This window comes from Ylistrum balloti, unplaced genomic scaffold (assembly GCF_031769215.1).
Source record: "Ylistrum balloti isolate Yb309-2 unplaced genomic scaffold, AGI_CSIRO_Ybal_v1 Utg369886, whole genome shotgun sequence".
Classification (NCBI taxonomy): domain Eukaryota; kingdom Metazoa; phylum Mollusca; class Bivalvia; order Pectinida; family Pectinidae; genus Ylistrum; species Ylistrum balloti.
In genome coordinates, this window is record NW_026782021.1 from 269,183 (window position 1) to 285,637 (window position 16,455).

A 16,455-nucleotide genomic window follows, 5' to 3' on the forward strand; every position below is an offset into this window, starting at 1 on the left:
TTGTATCACACTAGACATGTACCCTTGTATCATACTAGACATGTAACCTTGTATCACACTAGACATGTAACCCTTGTATCACACTAGACATGTACCCTTGTATCATAGACATGTAACCTTTGTATCACACTAGACATGTAACCTTGTATCATAGACATGTAACCCTTGTATCACACTAGACATGTAACCTTGTATCACACTAGACATGTAACCCTTGTATCACACTAGACATGTTACCTTGTATCACACTAGACATGTAACCTTGTATCACACTAGACATGTAACCTTGTATCACACTAGACATGTAACCCTTGTATCACACTAGACATGTAACCTTGTATCATAGACATGTAACCTTTGTATCACACTAGACATGTAACCTTGTATCATAGACATGTAACCCTTGTATCACACTAGACATGTACCCTTGTATCACACTAGACATGTACACTTGTATCACACTAGACATGTACCCTTGTATCACACTAGACATGTAACCTTGTATCATACTAGACATGTACCCTTGTATCACACTAGACATGTACCCTTGTATCACACTAGACATGTAACCTTGTATCACACTAGACAAGTAACCTTGTATCACACTAGACATGTAACCTTGTATCACACTAGACATGTAACCCTTGTATCACACTAGACATGTAACCTTGTATCACACTAGACATGTAACCTTGTATCACACTAGACATGTAACCTTGTATCACACTAGACATGTAACCCTTGTATCACACTAGACATGTAATCTTGTATCACACACACTAGACAAGTAACCTTGTATCATACTAGACATGTAACCTTGTATCACACTAGACATGTAACCTTGTATCACACTAGACATGTAACCTTGTATCACACTAGACATGTAACCTTGTATCACACTAGACATGTAACCTTGTATCACACACACTAGACATGTAACCTTGTATCACACTAGACATGTAACCTTGTATCACACTAGACAAGTACCCTTGTATCACACTAGACATGTAACCTTGTATCACACTAGACATGTAACCTTGTATCACACTAGACATGTAACCCTTGTATCACACTAGACATGTAACCTTGTATCACACTAGACATGTTACCTTGTATCACACTAGACATGTAACCCTTGTATCACACTAGACATGTAACCTTGTATCACACTAGACATGTAACCTTGTATCACACTAGACATGTAACCCTTGTATTACACTAGACATGTAACCTTGTATCACACTAGACATGTAACCTTGTATCACACTAGACATGTAACCCTTGTATTAACCTTTGTATCACACCGGGTTCAATTTCTTCAATTGAAAAAGTACTCATGACTTTTTCAGATATGAATTTCCCTTGAAAAGTGTCAACGATGTTTCAGTGTTTTGGTTTCATTGTGGTCAAACTGAATATTTTTTTTATTTTTTTTTTTTAGCTTTGTCATAAAATGAGAATAGCACATTCGGAAGGTGAGGAAATGAATAAGCAAAGTGAAAAACAAGAGCTAATTCATTTTGATTACAATTAGGTATCATTATAAAATACATAAAGATGAAGAGACTAAAGCTTTAGCAGAATGATTCTGACTCAATATGAGGACAAGTCTGAAAAAATCAGCATAAAATTTTATCACTTTACTAGGTATGATCAATTTCAGAGAATATTATGCTCTGATACGTATAAATGAGATTGAAAGGTGAAATGAAATAGAATACATACAAGTGTCATGACAGAATGGCTCTAATCTAGTACTTACCTGTAGTTTTCTCACCCTTCGTACACTCTTCACCACGCCGATGTAACGACCAGTCATGGATGATGATTTAGTCATGGTGGATTTCATGGACTTGAGGGAACCCTTATCATCCTGATTGGGCTTCTGCCACTCCAACTGCATACTGGGAAAAGTCTTCCCCTAAAAATGTAACACTGCATATTAACTCCAACTTTCTTAAACCAAATATTTTTATTTTTGTACATCATGGTGGTTTCAACATCACTTTGAAATTGTCAGCTCTGAGAAATTCTTCAAGCTTTAACAAGTCAATGGTTCTGAAGACAAAAGAAACATAGGTAGCAAAGTCTGTCTTCTCCAGTAGATGGCTAGATTATACACATCACACAGTATCCCATTAAAATCTTTCTAAATTTCTAAGAACACCTTTAAACTCTAGAAACATATTATGACTAAATCCCCAAGGTATATATAAAAGGATAATAAGAAAAAATTGAAAGAATTGCTGTAAGAATTATCTCCCCTTACCAGGAGGTCACTAGCTTGTCGAAGTTCTGTCCTTATGTCATATGCTTTCTCTTTGACCTCAAACTTTTTCTTTGTCGGATTTTTCTCTTTCACTTTTGCTGTCAAAAATCTAAAATACATAAAAGGTACAATAGTTTAAATTCAAGATACAACAAAGACTGTTAGTGTTAATGTTTTTGGATGGCATCATATTACTTGTAGAGAGCTAACAAACCAAAACAGATCTGTACACATCTATGTTCCAAAACAGTTCTGTACACATCTATTGTCCAAAACAGTTCTGTACACATCTATGTTCCAAAACAGATCTGTACACATCTATGTTCCAAAACAGATCTGTACACATCTATGTTCCAAAACAGATCTGTACACATCTATGTTCCAAAACAGATCTGTACACATCTATGTTCCAAAACAGATCTGTACACATCTATGTTCCAAAACAGATCTGTACACAACTGTATTCCAATGCTTTTTTGATGACAGGTATGGAAATAATATGTGTTATAACAGATGCCAAGTTGGACCTTTCACCATCAAAATATGACAAATAGCTTTTCATTCAAACAGAAAAATAATGTACGAGGCACAGTATGAAAATCTACATATTATATAACTAGAAAAACATGACAGAGTTTATTCCTAACTTTTTACTGAATCTAAATGATATCCTAAGGAAACACAATACTTATTTTTCAAAAAAAAAAAACTGAAATTTTTAAGTTAAACAGATTTGTCTTTCTAGTACATATATTTTGTGTACTCACTTCACACCAGTGTCAGCACGCATGATCTGAAACTGCATGTCCTCAGATCTAACTCTCTCTTTCTTCAGCTCTAAAGGTTGAGAAGGCAATGAGTTGCCGTCCTCATCTACTACACCTCCTAAACTGTTGGTCTGCTGCTTCCGTCGCCAGTCATAAGGTAACTTGTTCCTCCGGACTGAATCACAAAGGCAATCATATATATTAGTAAGTAATATATAATCATATGTTCAAGGAAGTAATAATGACAGTAAAGACAAGTGAGTTATCAAATTATTGGTGGACAGGGTGTGCGTGCAATACTTACTAACAAGCTGATCCCCAGTGGACAGGACAGGGAGTGCATTACTCACTGACAAGCTGATCCTCCATAAACAGGGTGGGCGTGCAATACTTACTAACAAGCTGATCCTCAGTTGACAAGGTGAGGAGTGTATTACTTACTGACAAGCTGATCCTTAGTTGACAAGGTGAGGAGTGCATTACTTACTGACAGGCTGATCCTCCATAAACAGGGAGGGGAGTACAATATTTACAGACAGGCTAATCCACGGTGGACAGGGCGGGAACCCATTACTTACTGACGGGCTGATCCTCCATAAATAGGGAGGGGAGTACAATATTTACAGACAGGCTAATCCACGGTGGACAGAGCGAGGAACCCATTACTTACTGACAGGCTGATCTTCAGTAGACTGGAATACATAGTCCCTGTATTGTGACAGGTCCTCCGATATTACACTGCTACACAGGTCACTTGTTTCTCTCTCAATCTTCTTCCACTGGACCATCTTATTCTGGTCATCCAGTTTGATACTGGACATTGTTCCACACTTGATCTCTAGTTCCTCTGTCAACACCAACAAACAAGTTTTACTTCACCAGACCATCAGATGTAAAAGGGGAGACAATAATTGGTTGTACAATGTACTGCAAAACACCAGGACATCAAAATAAAAAACAATGTTCAGTGTTTTATCTAGAAAACTACACAGAAACATGTTATAAACATTTTATGATAATGAACAATGAGACAGAAATGAAAAGATAAAAATGACTTGTACACTTGTTATATTGGATACAGCCATGATATATGATGTTCTATATGTTGATATATATTTTTTTAATACACATTTCTTTAAGTGTACATTACCACAGAAGTGGGCAGAAACATTTTAATCAATAATGATAGTGTACTCGATTCCAATATGAAATCTTTAAGCAGCATATATCTATTGTAAAGTTTGGTGATCGAGAAAAAGCAGTGAAGGGAATGACGTGTGAAAGCATGTCATACCTATCTTCATGGAAATAGACAAGGGCAGTGTAATGGGTTGGCAGAGGTCAATAGGTCAAACCCTTGGTGTTACAAATCATACATGTAATGTATGTGGCTATAGATCTACAGAAATATCATTATCAATAGTTCATGCATTCTACAGTGGTAATGAAAGTATTGTTGGCATGCAGTTACCATATAATGGTCCAATCAGAAGTGAAGTGATAAAGGTCAGGGGTCAGAGTTTAAAATAAAATAAAAACAGAGACACTGGTCTTGACAGGATGGATCTTTACACATAGAACTAGGTCAGTTTGAATGTTTGCCCAAAAAAAGGTACAGGATCCTGAAATGTCAAACATTAAAAATACCCCAAATATTTTTCTTTGTGAAAATAAATGAAAGTCAAAATCATTCTTTATGAAATAGTAAAAATTTGAAAAATAAAAACATTTCACAGTGAATGTTAACTTATATTCCATATGGGAAAATCTTCGCTATGAACAACGGTGACAGAATTCTCCACATCTAAAAAGTTTAAAATCAATTCTTTATGTAAAACAATTACTTTGGTATCAATTTTTAAAATCAAACTTTATTTTGATGTCTATTTTTGAAATCAAACACAATGTTATTTACCATTTTTCAATGTGAACTAAATGGTACCCTGCATCATGAATTACCCGTTGGCTGTTACATACTATATACCCACAGGTATGTTGCCTGTAAGCACATGATCTTTCCTCTAAAGCTACCAGGTGATTTATATATAGATGTGATCTAGACCCTTTTTCAGATCATTGAACACTGAAACAGATACACCTGTCACAGAGTTTATATACCAGATTATGGTTACTTGGTCCACATTCCATTAATTAGGTTATATATAGATACCTGAAACAGTCATCTGTTAAAGGTAAAAAATTTTAAAAGGCATTCAAATCAATTAATCAATAATAGTCTTAAATGGTCTCAGATTACTAATTAATAGTATAAATGTATTACACAGAGTACAGAAAAAACTCATCAGATTATATTCAACCACCATAACAGAGATAGAAAATATATGAAATTTCAGTATACAAATTATGTACACAACCTTTATAGATCTACTGACTATTTGTATGTCAATGCTGAAATTACTCTCTTTTCAAATTTTGAATTAGGTTTGAAATGGCAGAAATGAATCATTTGTATTAACTATATTTTTTTCTGATGATTTTTATTTAGTTTTGGTAATGGATAATTAACCGTTGAATACTAGACCTAATGTCCAGGGTAGAATTGTGGCTGTAGTGTTACAAGCGTGTAATGATATCAGGACAAGATTTCAGTTCTGTAAGGTTGTTTTGTTTCGTTTTTCACTTTTTTTCAAACAGAATCATCAAAAATTAAAAACATTGACAAATAAAATGAGTACAGAAATCTCTTGTCCTTATTATAACTTTTGTGTAAAATACACCCTATTTATTTTAAGTTTATGATAAAACTGCAATGGTTTGAATTACAGAATATAGCAGTGCTTACAATAACTTAATTATACTGTTGTCTATTATATAGCTAGTTGACACATCCACCTTAGCTTTGTCTTATACTTTGACTTTTCTGAAATATCAACCTATCTTTTTATCAAGTCCCCAAATTTTGCATTTACATTCAATAATAAGAAGATTTAATAATAGCTCATTTGCATGCAGCCTTTCTAGCCACACAGACTTAGACAAGTTAATGGTAGTCATCCTGATAGGTCCACAGTGTTGTACCTGTTCACCAATAGAATAAAGCTTAGAAGACAAGCACTAGTGTCAGATATAATATACATTGAAGCATGCAGAGTGTGTTAAGCCATGCACACTATATACCTATCCCTGCTCCTGGAGCCCCCTCCATGGGGGGCAGTGATGTTGATAGGGACGGGGAGACTGGAACACTCCCCGATTCACTGGGCGTCGCTGCTACAAACAGGGCATAACATCAACACAAAGTTATACAAATCTACATCATCATCAGTGTAAACAAATCTATACCAGTATAGGGATGCTTTAATGACAGGATGTAATGACAGGAATACAAATCTACATCATGTAGTTATAATGTAATGACAGGAATATAAATCTACATCATGTAGTTATGATGTAATGACAGGAACACAAATCTACATCATGTAGTTATGATGTAATGACAGGAATACAAATCTACATCATGTAGTTATGATGTAATGACAGGAACACAAATCTACATCATGTAGTTATGATGTAATGACAGGAATACAAATCTACATCATGTAGTTATGATGTAATGACAGGAATACAAATCTACATCATGTAGTTATGATGTAATGACAGGAATACAAATCTACATCATGTAGTTATGATGTAATGACAGGAATATAAATCTACATCATGTAGTTATGATGTAATGACAGGAATACAAATCTACATCATGTAGTTATGTAATGACAGGAATACAAATCTACATCATGTAGTTATGATGTAATGACAGGAATATAAATCTACATCATGTAGTTATGATGTAATGACAGGAATACAAATCTACATCATGTAGTTATGATGTAATGACAGGAATACAAATCTACATCATGTAGTTACGATGTAATGACAGGAATACAAATCTACATCATGTAGTTATGATGTAATGACAGGAATACAAATCTACATCATGTAGTTATGATGTAATGACAGGAATACAAATCGACATCATGTAGTTATGATGTAATGACAGGAATACAAATCTACATAAGTGTTATTATGATGTAATGACAGAAATACAAGTCCCTAGTGGTCAAATAAAACTTCTGAATTTAAGAAATAATTGCCTATCCTAACTGATGAATCAGGCGAAAGCTTGCTGAAATCCACCCAGGCAGAAAGGAGGAGTAGGGTTTTAAATCTAAATTCAGCACCTCATTTCTGGCCCGTCAAGGAGTCTGATCAAAACTCTGAATTTAAGAAATGATAACCCTCATCCAATGAAACATCAAACCAAAGTTGGTTGAAATTCACTGAGGTATGAAAGAGGAGTAGAGTTTTAAAGAAAAGTTTATGCATGATGGATGGTGCATGATGATGGATGAAGCATGATGACTATAGGTCATATGGCCCTCAGGGTCAGATGACTTAATAAAACAGCAAATGAAAATTGTAATAATGATATACCATATTGTAAAAATTACTACTAATAGATAGAATTATATACATGTACTTTACTATATCTCTAAGTGTTTTGTACGAAGTTTTCTCTCAGACATGGTAATAAATGCTACCATCGATATCTTTCAAAGTCGTGGCGATCAATCCACTTCTCGATAGACATATAACTGATCAAAGTATCAATGTATGTGACATATAGATATGTACAGGGGTATACCAGGTATGTAATGCACTATATATAGACATATGTACATAACATCAGTGCCTTAACATTTCTGCACTGTATAGAATTAAGCTCATATCTTGACATTATTAGAAAGAAAATATGAAGCATTAGTAAAAGGAGTGCCGCAGGTCATAGCAATATACACCCATCCCATATCAAAGAGAAATACATTACTGCATTTATAGTGAATATAAACACATGTATGGAAATTAAACAATAATTTTCTAATCCAAATGACACTAAGAAAGCACAGTCTCCTGTCATAATAATAAAGTCTACGAACTGGTCATGGTGATTGAGCATACCAAGTTTGAAGAGGAGATTGGTCAAAGAATGTGGCAAGAGATCAGGGACTAACTAGTGTCAATGTTTTATATACTGTCAGGGACTAGCTAGTGTCACTATTTACTGTCAGGGACTAGCTAGTGTCACCATATACTGTCAGGGACTAGCTAGTGTCACTATATACTGTCAGGGACTAGCTAGTGTCACTATATACTGTCAGGGACTAGCTAGTGTCATTATATACTGTCAGGAGCTAGCTAGTGTCAGTGTCACTATATACTATCATGGACTAGTTAGTGTTACTGTTTTATATACTGTCAGAGACTAGCTAGCGTCACTGTTTTATATACTGTCAGGGACTAGCTAGTGCCACTGTTTTATATACTGTCAGGGACTAGCTAGCGTCACTATATACTGTCAGGGACTAGCTAGCGTCACTGTTTTATATACTGTCAGGGACTAGCTAGCGTCACTGTTTTATATACTTTCAGGGATTAGCTAGCGTCACTGTTTTATATACTGTCAGGGACTAGTTAGTGTCACTGTTTTATATACTGTCAGGGACTAGCTAGTGTCACTATATACTGTCAGAGACTAGCTAGTGTCACTGTTTTATATGCTGTCAGTGACTAGCTAGTGTCACTGTTTTATATACTGTCAGTGACTAGCTAGCGTCACTGTTTTATATGCTGTCAGGGACTAACTAGTCAACCAGGCTATGTGCAGGGGTATGTCTTTAGAAGCTGTGATGATACTATTCTAGGAGGCTGTGTTTTGCGTGATGCTGTTGGTGAAGCAGCAGTCAGAGGCTGGTAAGGGTTGTACCTGTATGAATATGAAACATTTTGTTGTATGCCTGTAGTAGGGCCACACCCTGTGCTATCTCCATTAGGGGTGAATGTTCTAGTCTACTCTCTGAAGGTGTCTTTTCTGAAAATCCAAAATTATTCTAATCTACAGAATCTAAATCCAAGTCTTTAAATATTCACATCTGAAAGGAAATTTATTTTCTTTGTGTTGTAATAACAAATATTGTTGGTTATTTAAACCAAGTACACAGCACACTACATCTGGAACCATAATACTGTTAATAGTCAAAGTTTCTCAATAAAAACACATCTACCACACACAAAACTCCTTCACCAAGACATACATTTGATTCATTCTTAAAATAAGCAGACATTTCCATTTGAAGCAGTTAAAAGACAAAGAGTTAACCTATTCCAAATCCCATTGGACAGTAAACAAGAATATCCAAAAGTATCCATAAAAAGACAAGCAGAGTTTTAAAGACAAGTCAAAGAGTCATGTGATTCCAGAGTTTTGTACTTATATATGTCACATGACTGCAGTCTGTCCATACAGACAGAGTTTTGTAGTTGAATATGTCACATGACTGCAGCCTGTCCATACAGGTAGACTTTTGTACTTACCGGGGTATATATGTCACATGATCGTAGTCAGTCCATACAAACAGAGCTTTGTACTTATATATGTCACATGACTGCAGCCTGTCCATACAGACAGAGTTTTGTAGTTGAATATGTCACATGACTACAGTCTGTCCATACAGACAGAGTTTTGTAGTTGAATATGTCACATGACTGCAGTCTGTCCATACAGGCAGACTTTTGTACTTATATATGTCACATGATCGTAGTCAGTCCATACAGACAGAGCTTTGTACTTATATATGTCACATAATTGCAGTCTGTCCATACAAGCAGAGTTTTGTACTGAAATATGTTACATGACTGCAGTCTGTCCATTTAGGTAGAGTTTTTAAGACAAATTAGCAAAGATTTGTGTTTTTCAACATGTCAGATGATTCCAGTATGTAACAGTAAACAGAGTTGTGTATTTAGAAGTGTTACATGATTTTATTCTGTCCATTGAAGAAGAGTCAAGTATAAAGAGGTGTCACATGATTCAGATCTGTCCTTATAAACAGTGTCATATAAGAAAAAGTCACATAATTCCAGACTGTCCTTATATGCAGAGTCATATATCTAGAAGTCACATGATTCCAGTATGTCCATACAAGCAATTTAAGAGAGAATCTGTATGATTTTAGCCTGACCATAAAAGCAGAAATGTAAAAGATAAGTAAAATTACCTGAGAATTCACACTAAGTTTATACAATGTATTACCTACACTTATGGACTGGACAGTTTCTCTTGTTAATCTGAGCAACAAAACATAACAGTGTTTTTTTTTCAAAATTTAAGATTCTACATTAAGTTGGAATATTGTACAGTTCATGTAAAACAAGTTGTTCATGATATTATTTCTTTTATATTTAGATAAACCAAGACAACAAATGATTTTATGAATGTAAAATCCACTCTTAAGTTTTATATTAATCCAGTAAAACCAAGTCATACTCAAACTCCAAACTCAGACATCAATCCGTTCTAGTGTTACTCACTGATCAGAGTGGGTTGGCGGTGCATGATGTGTCGCTTCCTCTCTAACATCAAGTATAAACCATTGTCAAGCAATTGCCAAAATTAGAGTACAAATATATCACTTCCTTTTAACAGTTCTTTTATCAATTTCTATTAACTTCAAATCAAGATTTTAAAACCATAACCTGAAAAGGAATGCAATACTTGACATATATTTGTGCATTGATGTGTACACATAAAAAAATACACAAATATGTGTTTAGGTGTAGTGTACACATAGATATATACAGGGACTTTACCTTCTTCCCTTCGTCGCTGTCTCTCTGCTTCATATTCAGCAGCAGCTGTAACACCAGGAAACATGCTACCATTACAGTACATCACTAATCAGTGTACATCTGGTCATGGTATCTATTCTCCTATGAGGTATCTAATTTTTTATAACAAGCTTAATTTTTGGTTATTTTGTTTTTAATTATATGGTCTTGGCAATTATAATTAGCAACTGCCCTTATCTACTGAGTTCATCGGGTACACACCCTCCTGTTACATGTAAAAGCTGCCTTCTACCTCATTGTACATAGTGTTGTCCCCTACCTCGTTCCTTAGCTTTGCGAGTGACAGTTGTGATGCGTCTTAGTTCTATGTATGCAAGTCGCCAGTCGATACCCATCTTGTTGATGTTAGCATTCACAACAATTTCTTCCATGTTCTCTATACCTTCCTCCACACCTAGATAAACATTGGTACAAATTAACACTTACTTTACTGTTGTATTATAAGATTGTGTATGATAGATCATATGGAAATCACATGATAAAAATCATCAATAACAACACTAACTCACAACAGTCGACCTTGGTCAGTATTCATCTAACATCTAACTCACAACAGTCGACCTTGGTCAGTATTCATCTAACTCACAACAGTCGACCTTGGTCAGTATTCATCTAACTCACAACAGTCGACCTTGGTCAGTATTCATCTAACTCACAACAGTCGACCTTGGTCAGTATTCATCTAACTCACAACAGTCGACCTTGGTCAGTATTCATCTAACTCACAACAGTCGACCTTGGTCAGTATTCATCTAACTCACAACAGTCGACCTTGGTCAGTATTCATCTAACTCACAACAGTCGACCTTGGTCAGTATTCATCTAACTCACAACAGTCGACCTTGGTCAGTATTCATCTAACTCACAACAGTCGACCTTGGTCAGTATTCATCTAACTCACAACAGTCGACCTTGGTCAGTATTCATCTAACTCACAACAGTCGACCTTGGTCAGTATTCATCTAACTCACAACAGTCGACCTTGGTCAGTATTCATCTAACATCTAACTCACAACCGTCGACCTTGGTCAGTATTCATCTAACTCACAACAGTCGACCTTGGTCAGTATTCATCTAACTCACAACAGTCGACCTTGGTCAGTATTCATCTAACTCACAACAGTCGACCTTGGTCAGTATTCATCTAACTCACAACAGTCGACCTTGGTCATTATTCATCTAACTCACAACAGTCGACCTTGGTCAGTATTCATCTAACTCACAACAGTCGACCTTGGTCAGTATTCATCTAACTCACAACAGTCGACCTTGGTCAGTATTCATCTAACTCACAACAGTCGACCTTGGTCAGTATTCATCTAACTCACAACAGTCGACCTTGGTCAGTATTCATCTAACTCACAACAGTCGACCTTGGTCAGTATTCATCTAACTCACAACAGTCGACCTTGGTCAGTATTCATCTAACTCACAACAGTCGACCTTGGTCAGTATTCATCTAACTCACAACAGTCGACCTTGGTCAGTATTCATCTAACTCACAACAGTCGACCTTGGTCAGTATTCATCTAACTCACAACAGTCGACCTTGGTCAGTATTCATCTAACTCACAACAGTCGACCTTGGTCAGTATTCATCTAACTCACAACAGTCGACCTTGGTCAGTATTCATCTAACTCACAACAGTCGACCTTGGTCAGTAACTCACAACAGTAACATCTAACTCACAACAGTCGACCTTGGTCAGTATTCCTAACTCACAACAGTCGACCTTGGTCAGTATTCATCTAACTCACAACAGTCGACCTTGGTCAGTATTCATCTAACTCACAACAGTCGACCTTGGTCAGTATTCATCTAACTCACAACAGTCGACCTTGGTCAGTATTCATCTAACTCACAACAGTCGACCTTGGTCAGTATTCATCTAACTCACAACAGTCGACCTTGGTCAGTATTCATCTAACTCACAACAGTCGACCTTGGTCAGTATTCATCTAACTCACAACAGTCGACCTTGGTCAGTATTCATCTAACATCTAACTCACAACAGTCGACCTTGGTCAGTATTCATCTAACTCACAACAGTCGACCTTGGTCAGTATTCATCTAACTCACAACAGTCGACCTTGGTCAGTATTCATCTATCATCTAACTCACAACAGTCGACCTTGGTCAGTATTCATCTAACTCACAACAGTCGACCTTGGTCAGTATTCATCTAACTCACAACAGTCGACCTTGGTCAGTATTCATCTAACTCACAACAGTCGACCTTGGTCAGTATTCATCTAACTCACAACAGTCGACCTTGGTCAGTATTCATCTAACTCACAACAGTCGATCTTGGTCAGTATTCATCTAACTCACAAAACTTGACCTTGGTCAGTATTTATCTTGGTAAGTATTTTATCTAACTAACATATCTATCATATAAGCCTAGGAGAGGCAATACAATGAGAGCATTGGTTTGTATGTGTTACTGAATGGTACAAACATTTCTGGAATTCTTACCTGGCATGGGCTTAAAATCAGTTCTGAAACAACACCTCACTTCAATAAATACTTACCTAACTCATGACACTTAACCATCCACAGTGAATCTGTAGCACACAAGTATCGCCATCTTCTGCACACCTACAAATAAGCAATGTAGAATCTCATCAACATTGTCATACCAGTAAAACATGTAGAACTATGTGTACTATGGTCCCAATTTCACCTGTTACAGTTTGAAGTTTCCTTAACCTGCAAATATCTAGATACCATCATTGAAAAAATTTATCAAACACCATGAAACAACACAATATTTGGAATGAACTGCAAGTGTATACGGACACAGGCAATTCATTACAAGTCCTTCTAAATATACTTACTTGTGCAGCCAAACAGATATCTCTTGGTTGGAGATAGGAGAATGTGAAAAGCAGTAACTTGTCTGACAGGCGGTTAATATCACGGGCATCTCGTAATCTAGAACAACAATAAATACATATTGTGTTATAACCAAGAATTAAAGTATACATAGTATTGTAACCAAGATTTACAACATACACAGTATTGTAACCAGGATTTACAACATACACAGCATTGTAACCAAGATTTACAACATACACAGTATTGTAACCAAGAATTACAACATACACAGCATTGTAACCAAGATTTACAACATACACAGTATTGTAACCAAGATTTACAACATACACAGTATTGTAACCAAGAATTACAACATACACAGTATTGTAACCAAGAATTACAACATACACTGTATTGTAACCAAGAATACCAAGAATTACAACATACACAGTATTGTAACCAAGAATTACAACATACACAGTATTGTAACCAAGAATACCAAGAATTACAACATACACAGTATTGTTACCAAGACTTACAACATACACTGTATTGTAACCCAGATTTACAGCATACACAATAATGTAACCAAGGATTGCAGCATACAGAATGCATAAATATTGAATTTAACACCAATGTACTTCCATATGATCTGAATATATCATGGCAATGGATGTTTCCAGATGTAGAGAAGATATTAGACAACTTCTACAGGAAACCATGGCTGGTATCTATGTATGTAACTATTTCATTCTTATTTGATAATGAGAAGGTGCACAAAAATAGCAGGTGTAAGTAAAATGTCTTACAACACAATAACATGAAATGACTAATACTACAAAATGACTAATACTACAAATGTTTGACAATTTCTTTATGAAAGCATGACAATATGGCAATAGTGTGTCTTACTTCTGTTTGATGTAGCTCATCAGAAAGTTCAAGGCATCTGGGCTTGATATTTTGAGGATAACATTGAGAAGATTAATTTTCTCATAATCTTCCCACTCTCCCAACCACTGTAATAATAAATAAAGAGTGCTAGTTTAGATTAGTTAAGATGTGTTTGATACATTTTTCCTCCTAGTTTAAGTATTTCACTTTTGATTCAACAAGAAATCCACTTCAGTTATTTACTACCCTGTGTATATTTACCACTATTACTTTTTACTTCAAAACATATCTTTTTTTACTTGATTCTTAACAAAGAAATCAAGAGAATACACAATTTGTAAGCTCATTCAGCAAAGTGATGGTAATGTAAAAAAAATATATTTCAACCAAGTTCAAAAACATAACCTAATAAATCAATAATACCAAGCTAATGAATCTCATTCCAAATACTCCACCATGATATTGTCCCAATCTATGTGATGTGATATTTCTATGAATTCCACACTTTATCAGTGGACACTTACTGAGTATATTTCTGTCAGTTGTTGTTTGTAGTTGGCCAGGAGATCCCTCTTTGAAGGTTTTCGGTAATGCATGCCCTCATGCGGTTGTGCAGGCCACCATTTATATCCTTTGTACATACTCTGTAGAGGAACAGGGAGGGAACCCACCACTGCTGTATTGGAGTTAGCACTAAACCGCACCCCTCTTTGCATTTCACCTAGAGTTAAAATAATGTCACCATAGTACATTATCTTGTTTTCCCATAAACTTGATTTTTTCTCAATTTACATTTAACTATTGACTAAACAAATCAATGTAAGACAGCTTACATACCTGACTTCTCTACACCTTCTGTACTGAAGAAGTCTGGAGTGCTGACGGTGGTCCTGCCAAACATCTGATGTCTTACAAAACTAACACTTCTTTTAGAAATCTGAGAAATGTCTGAAAATCGTGTATGCTCCCTCCAAATAAAATCACTGCGAGACATTGGTGCCAGAGTCACATTTCGTCCCTTTGAAACTTGTGGTACACCCCCATTCTTCATTCTTTTCACCTTCACTTTCGAATTTTTACCTGCTTGAGATTTAAACTTTGATGTTTGTGGAAAGGACTCTGAAACATTAGACAGCTTTAGGTTTGGCATTGAATGTACCTTTCTTCCTTTTTGAAAAGAAAATCCTCCTTGATACTGAATCATAGTTTTGCTTTTGGCTTTTTGTCGCATCTTTTTAATCAGCTGTTCTTCAGCTACTCGTTGTTTTCTCAAATCTCCCATGACACTGTCTAGGATAGCAGTAGAAAGTTTGTCTGCATAGTTTTCAACATCAGGTAAAACAGGTTGTGGCTTTAGGGGGTTATTAAAGACAGCATGTTCGTGAACAACCTCCAGACGGGGGTACCGACCTCCGGTCTTCTTAGGAGCAATTTCCGAGTCCAGAGAAGGAGACAGTGATGGTGTGTAGTTAGTGATGCCATCATCAGAGCTGGCTGATCCTGTGTCATCATACTGCTTCAGTGGACTCAGTGTCTGGTACTCAGGTGTCCCCAGCTCACTGAATTCATCAGTGTACAAATCAGATATTTCTGACAGGCTGTCATTCAGAGTCTCTTTTGAAGTGCCTTTACCCTGTCTCAATTTAAGTGTCCTAAATGGAGTTGATGGATATCTTAGTAGATGAGCTGTAGTGAAGTCCCTATGCTTGACAGGTTCTAGTGAGGTTGCTAACATGTCTAATTGTCGAACTGTGCACCTGAAAATGACAATTTTGATGATTAGTCACTGGAGTTGTTGGCAGCCTTGCTTGATGTTAATTTATACCAGGGATTGGATGTGGATGCAAAATGTCCATCTATTTCTAAATTGTTGCAATCTTGATCAAACAACCATGGATAATAATGTATACAAGAGACTTCAATGGAGTAATCCGTGTACATCAGCTATGATAGGTAACTACAATGTATATATATTTTGGGATGGATTTATTAGCTGCATATTG

The 16,455-nt window shown here is 36.0% G+C and overlaps 1 protein-coding gene across 1 annotated transcript in view; it reads right to left on the bottom strand.

Annotated features, from left to right (window-relative positions):
* The window catches only part of LOC132546363 (uncharacterized), an 80,282-nt gene that overhangs the window by 63,437 nt on the left and 390 nt on the right, over positions 1-16,455 (bottom strand). The window contains exons 2-13 of the mRNA XM_060210076.1: positions 15,290-16,209; positions 14,977-15,173; positions 14,471-14,577; positions 13,579-13,675; positions 13,273-13,339; positions 11,000-11,134; positions 10,702-10,746; positions 6,175-6,267; positions 3,707-3,883; positions 3,037-3,211; positions 2,270-2,378; positions 1,763-1,921 (exon numbers count right to left, since the gene is read on the bottom strand). Of these exons, the coding sequence (XP_060066059.1) occupies positions 1,763-1,921; positions 2,270-2,378; positions 3,037-3,211; positions 3,707-3,883; positions 6,175-6,267; positions 10,702-10,746; positions 11,000-11,134; positions 13,273-13,339; positions 13,579-13,675; positions 14,471-14,577; positions 14,977-15,173; positions 15,290-16,209 (2,281 nt within the window). The remainder of the gene's footprint in view (positions 1-1,762; positions 1,922-2,269; positions 2,379-3,036; positions 3,212-3,706; positions 3,884-6,174; positions 6,268-10,701; positions 10,747-10,999; positions 11,135-13,272; positions 13,340-13,578; positions 13,676-14,470; positions 14,578-14,976; positions 15,174-15,289; positions 16,210-16,455) is intronic.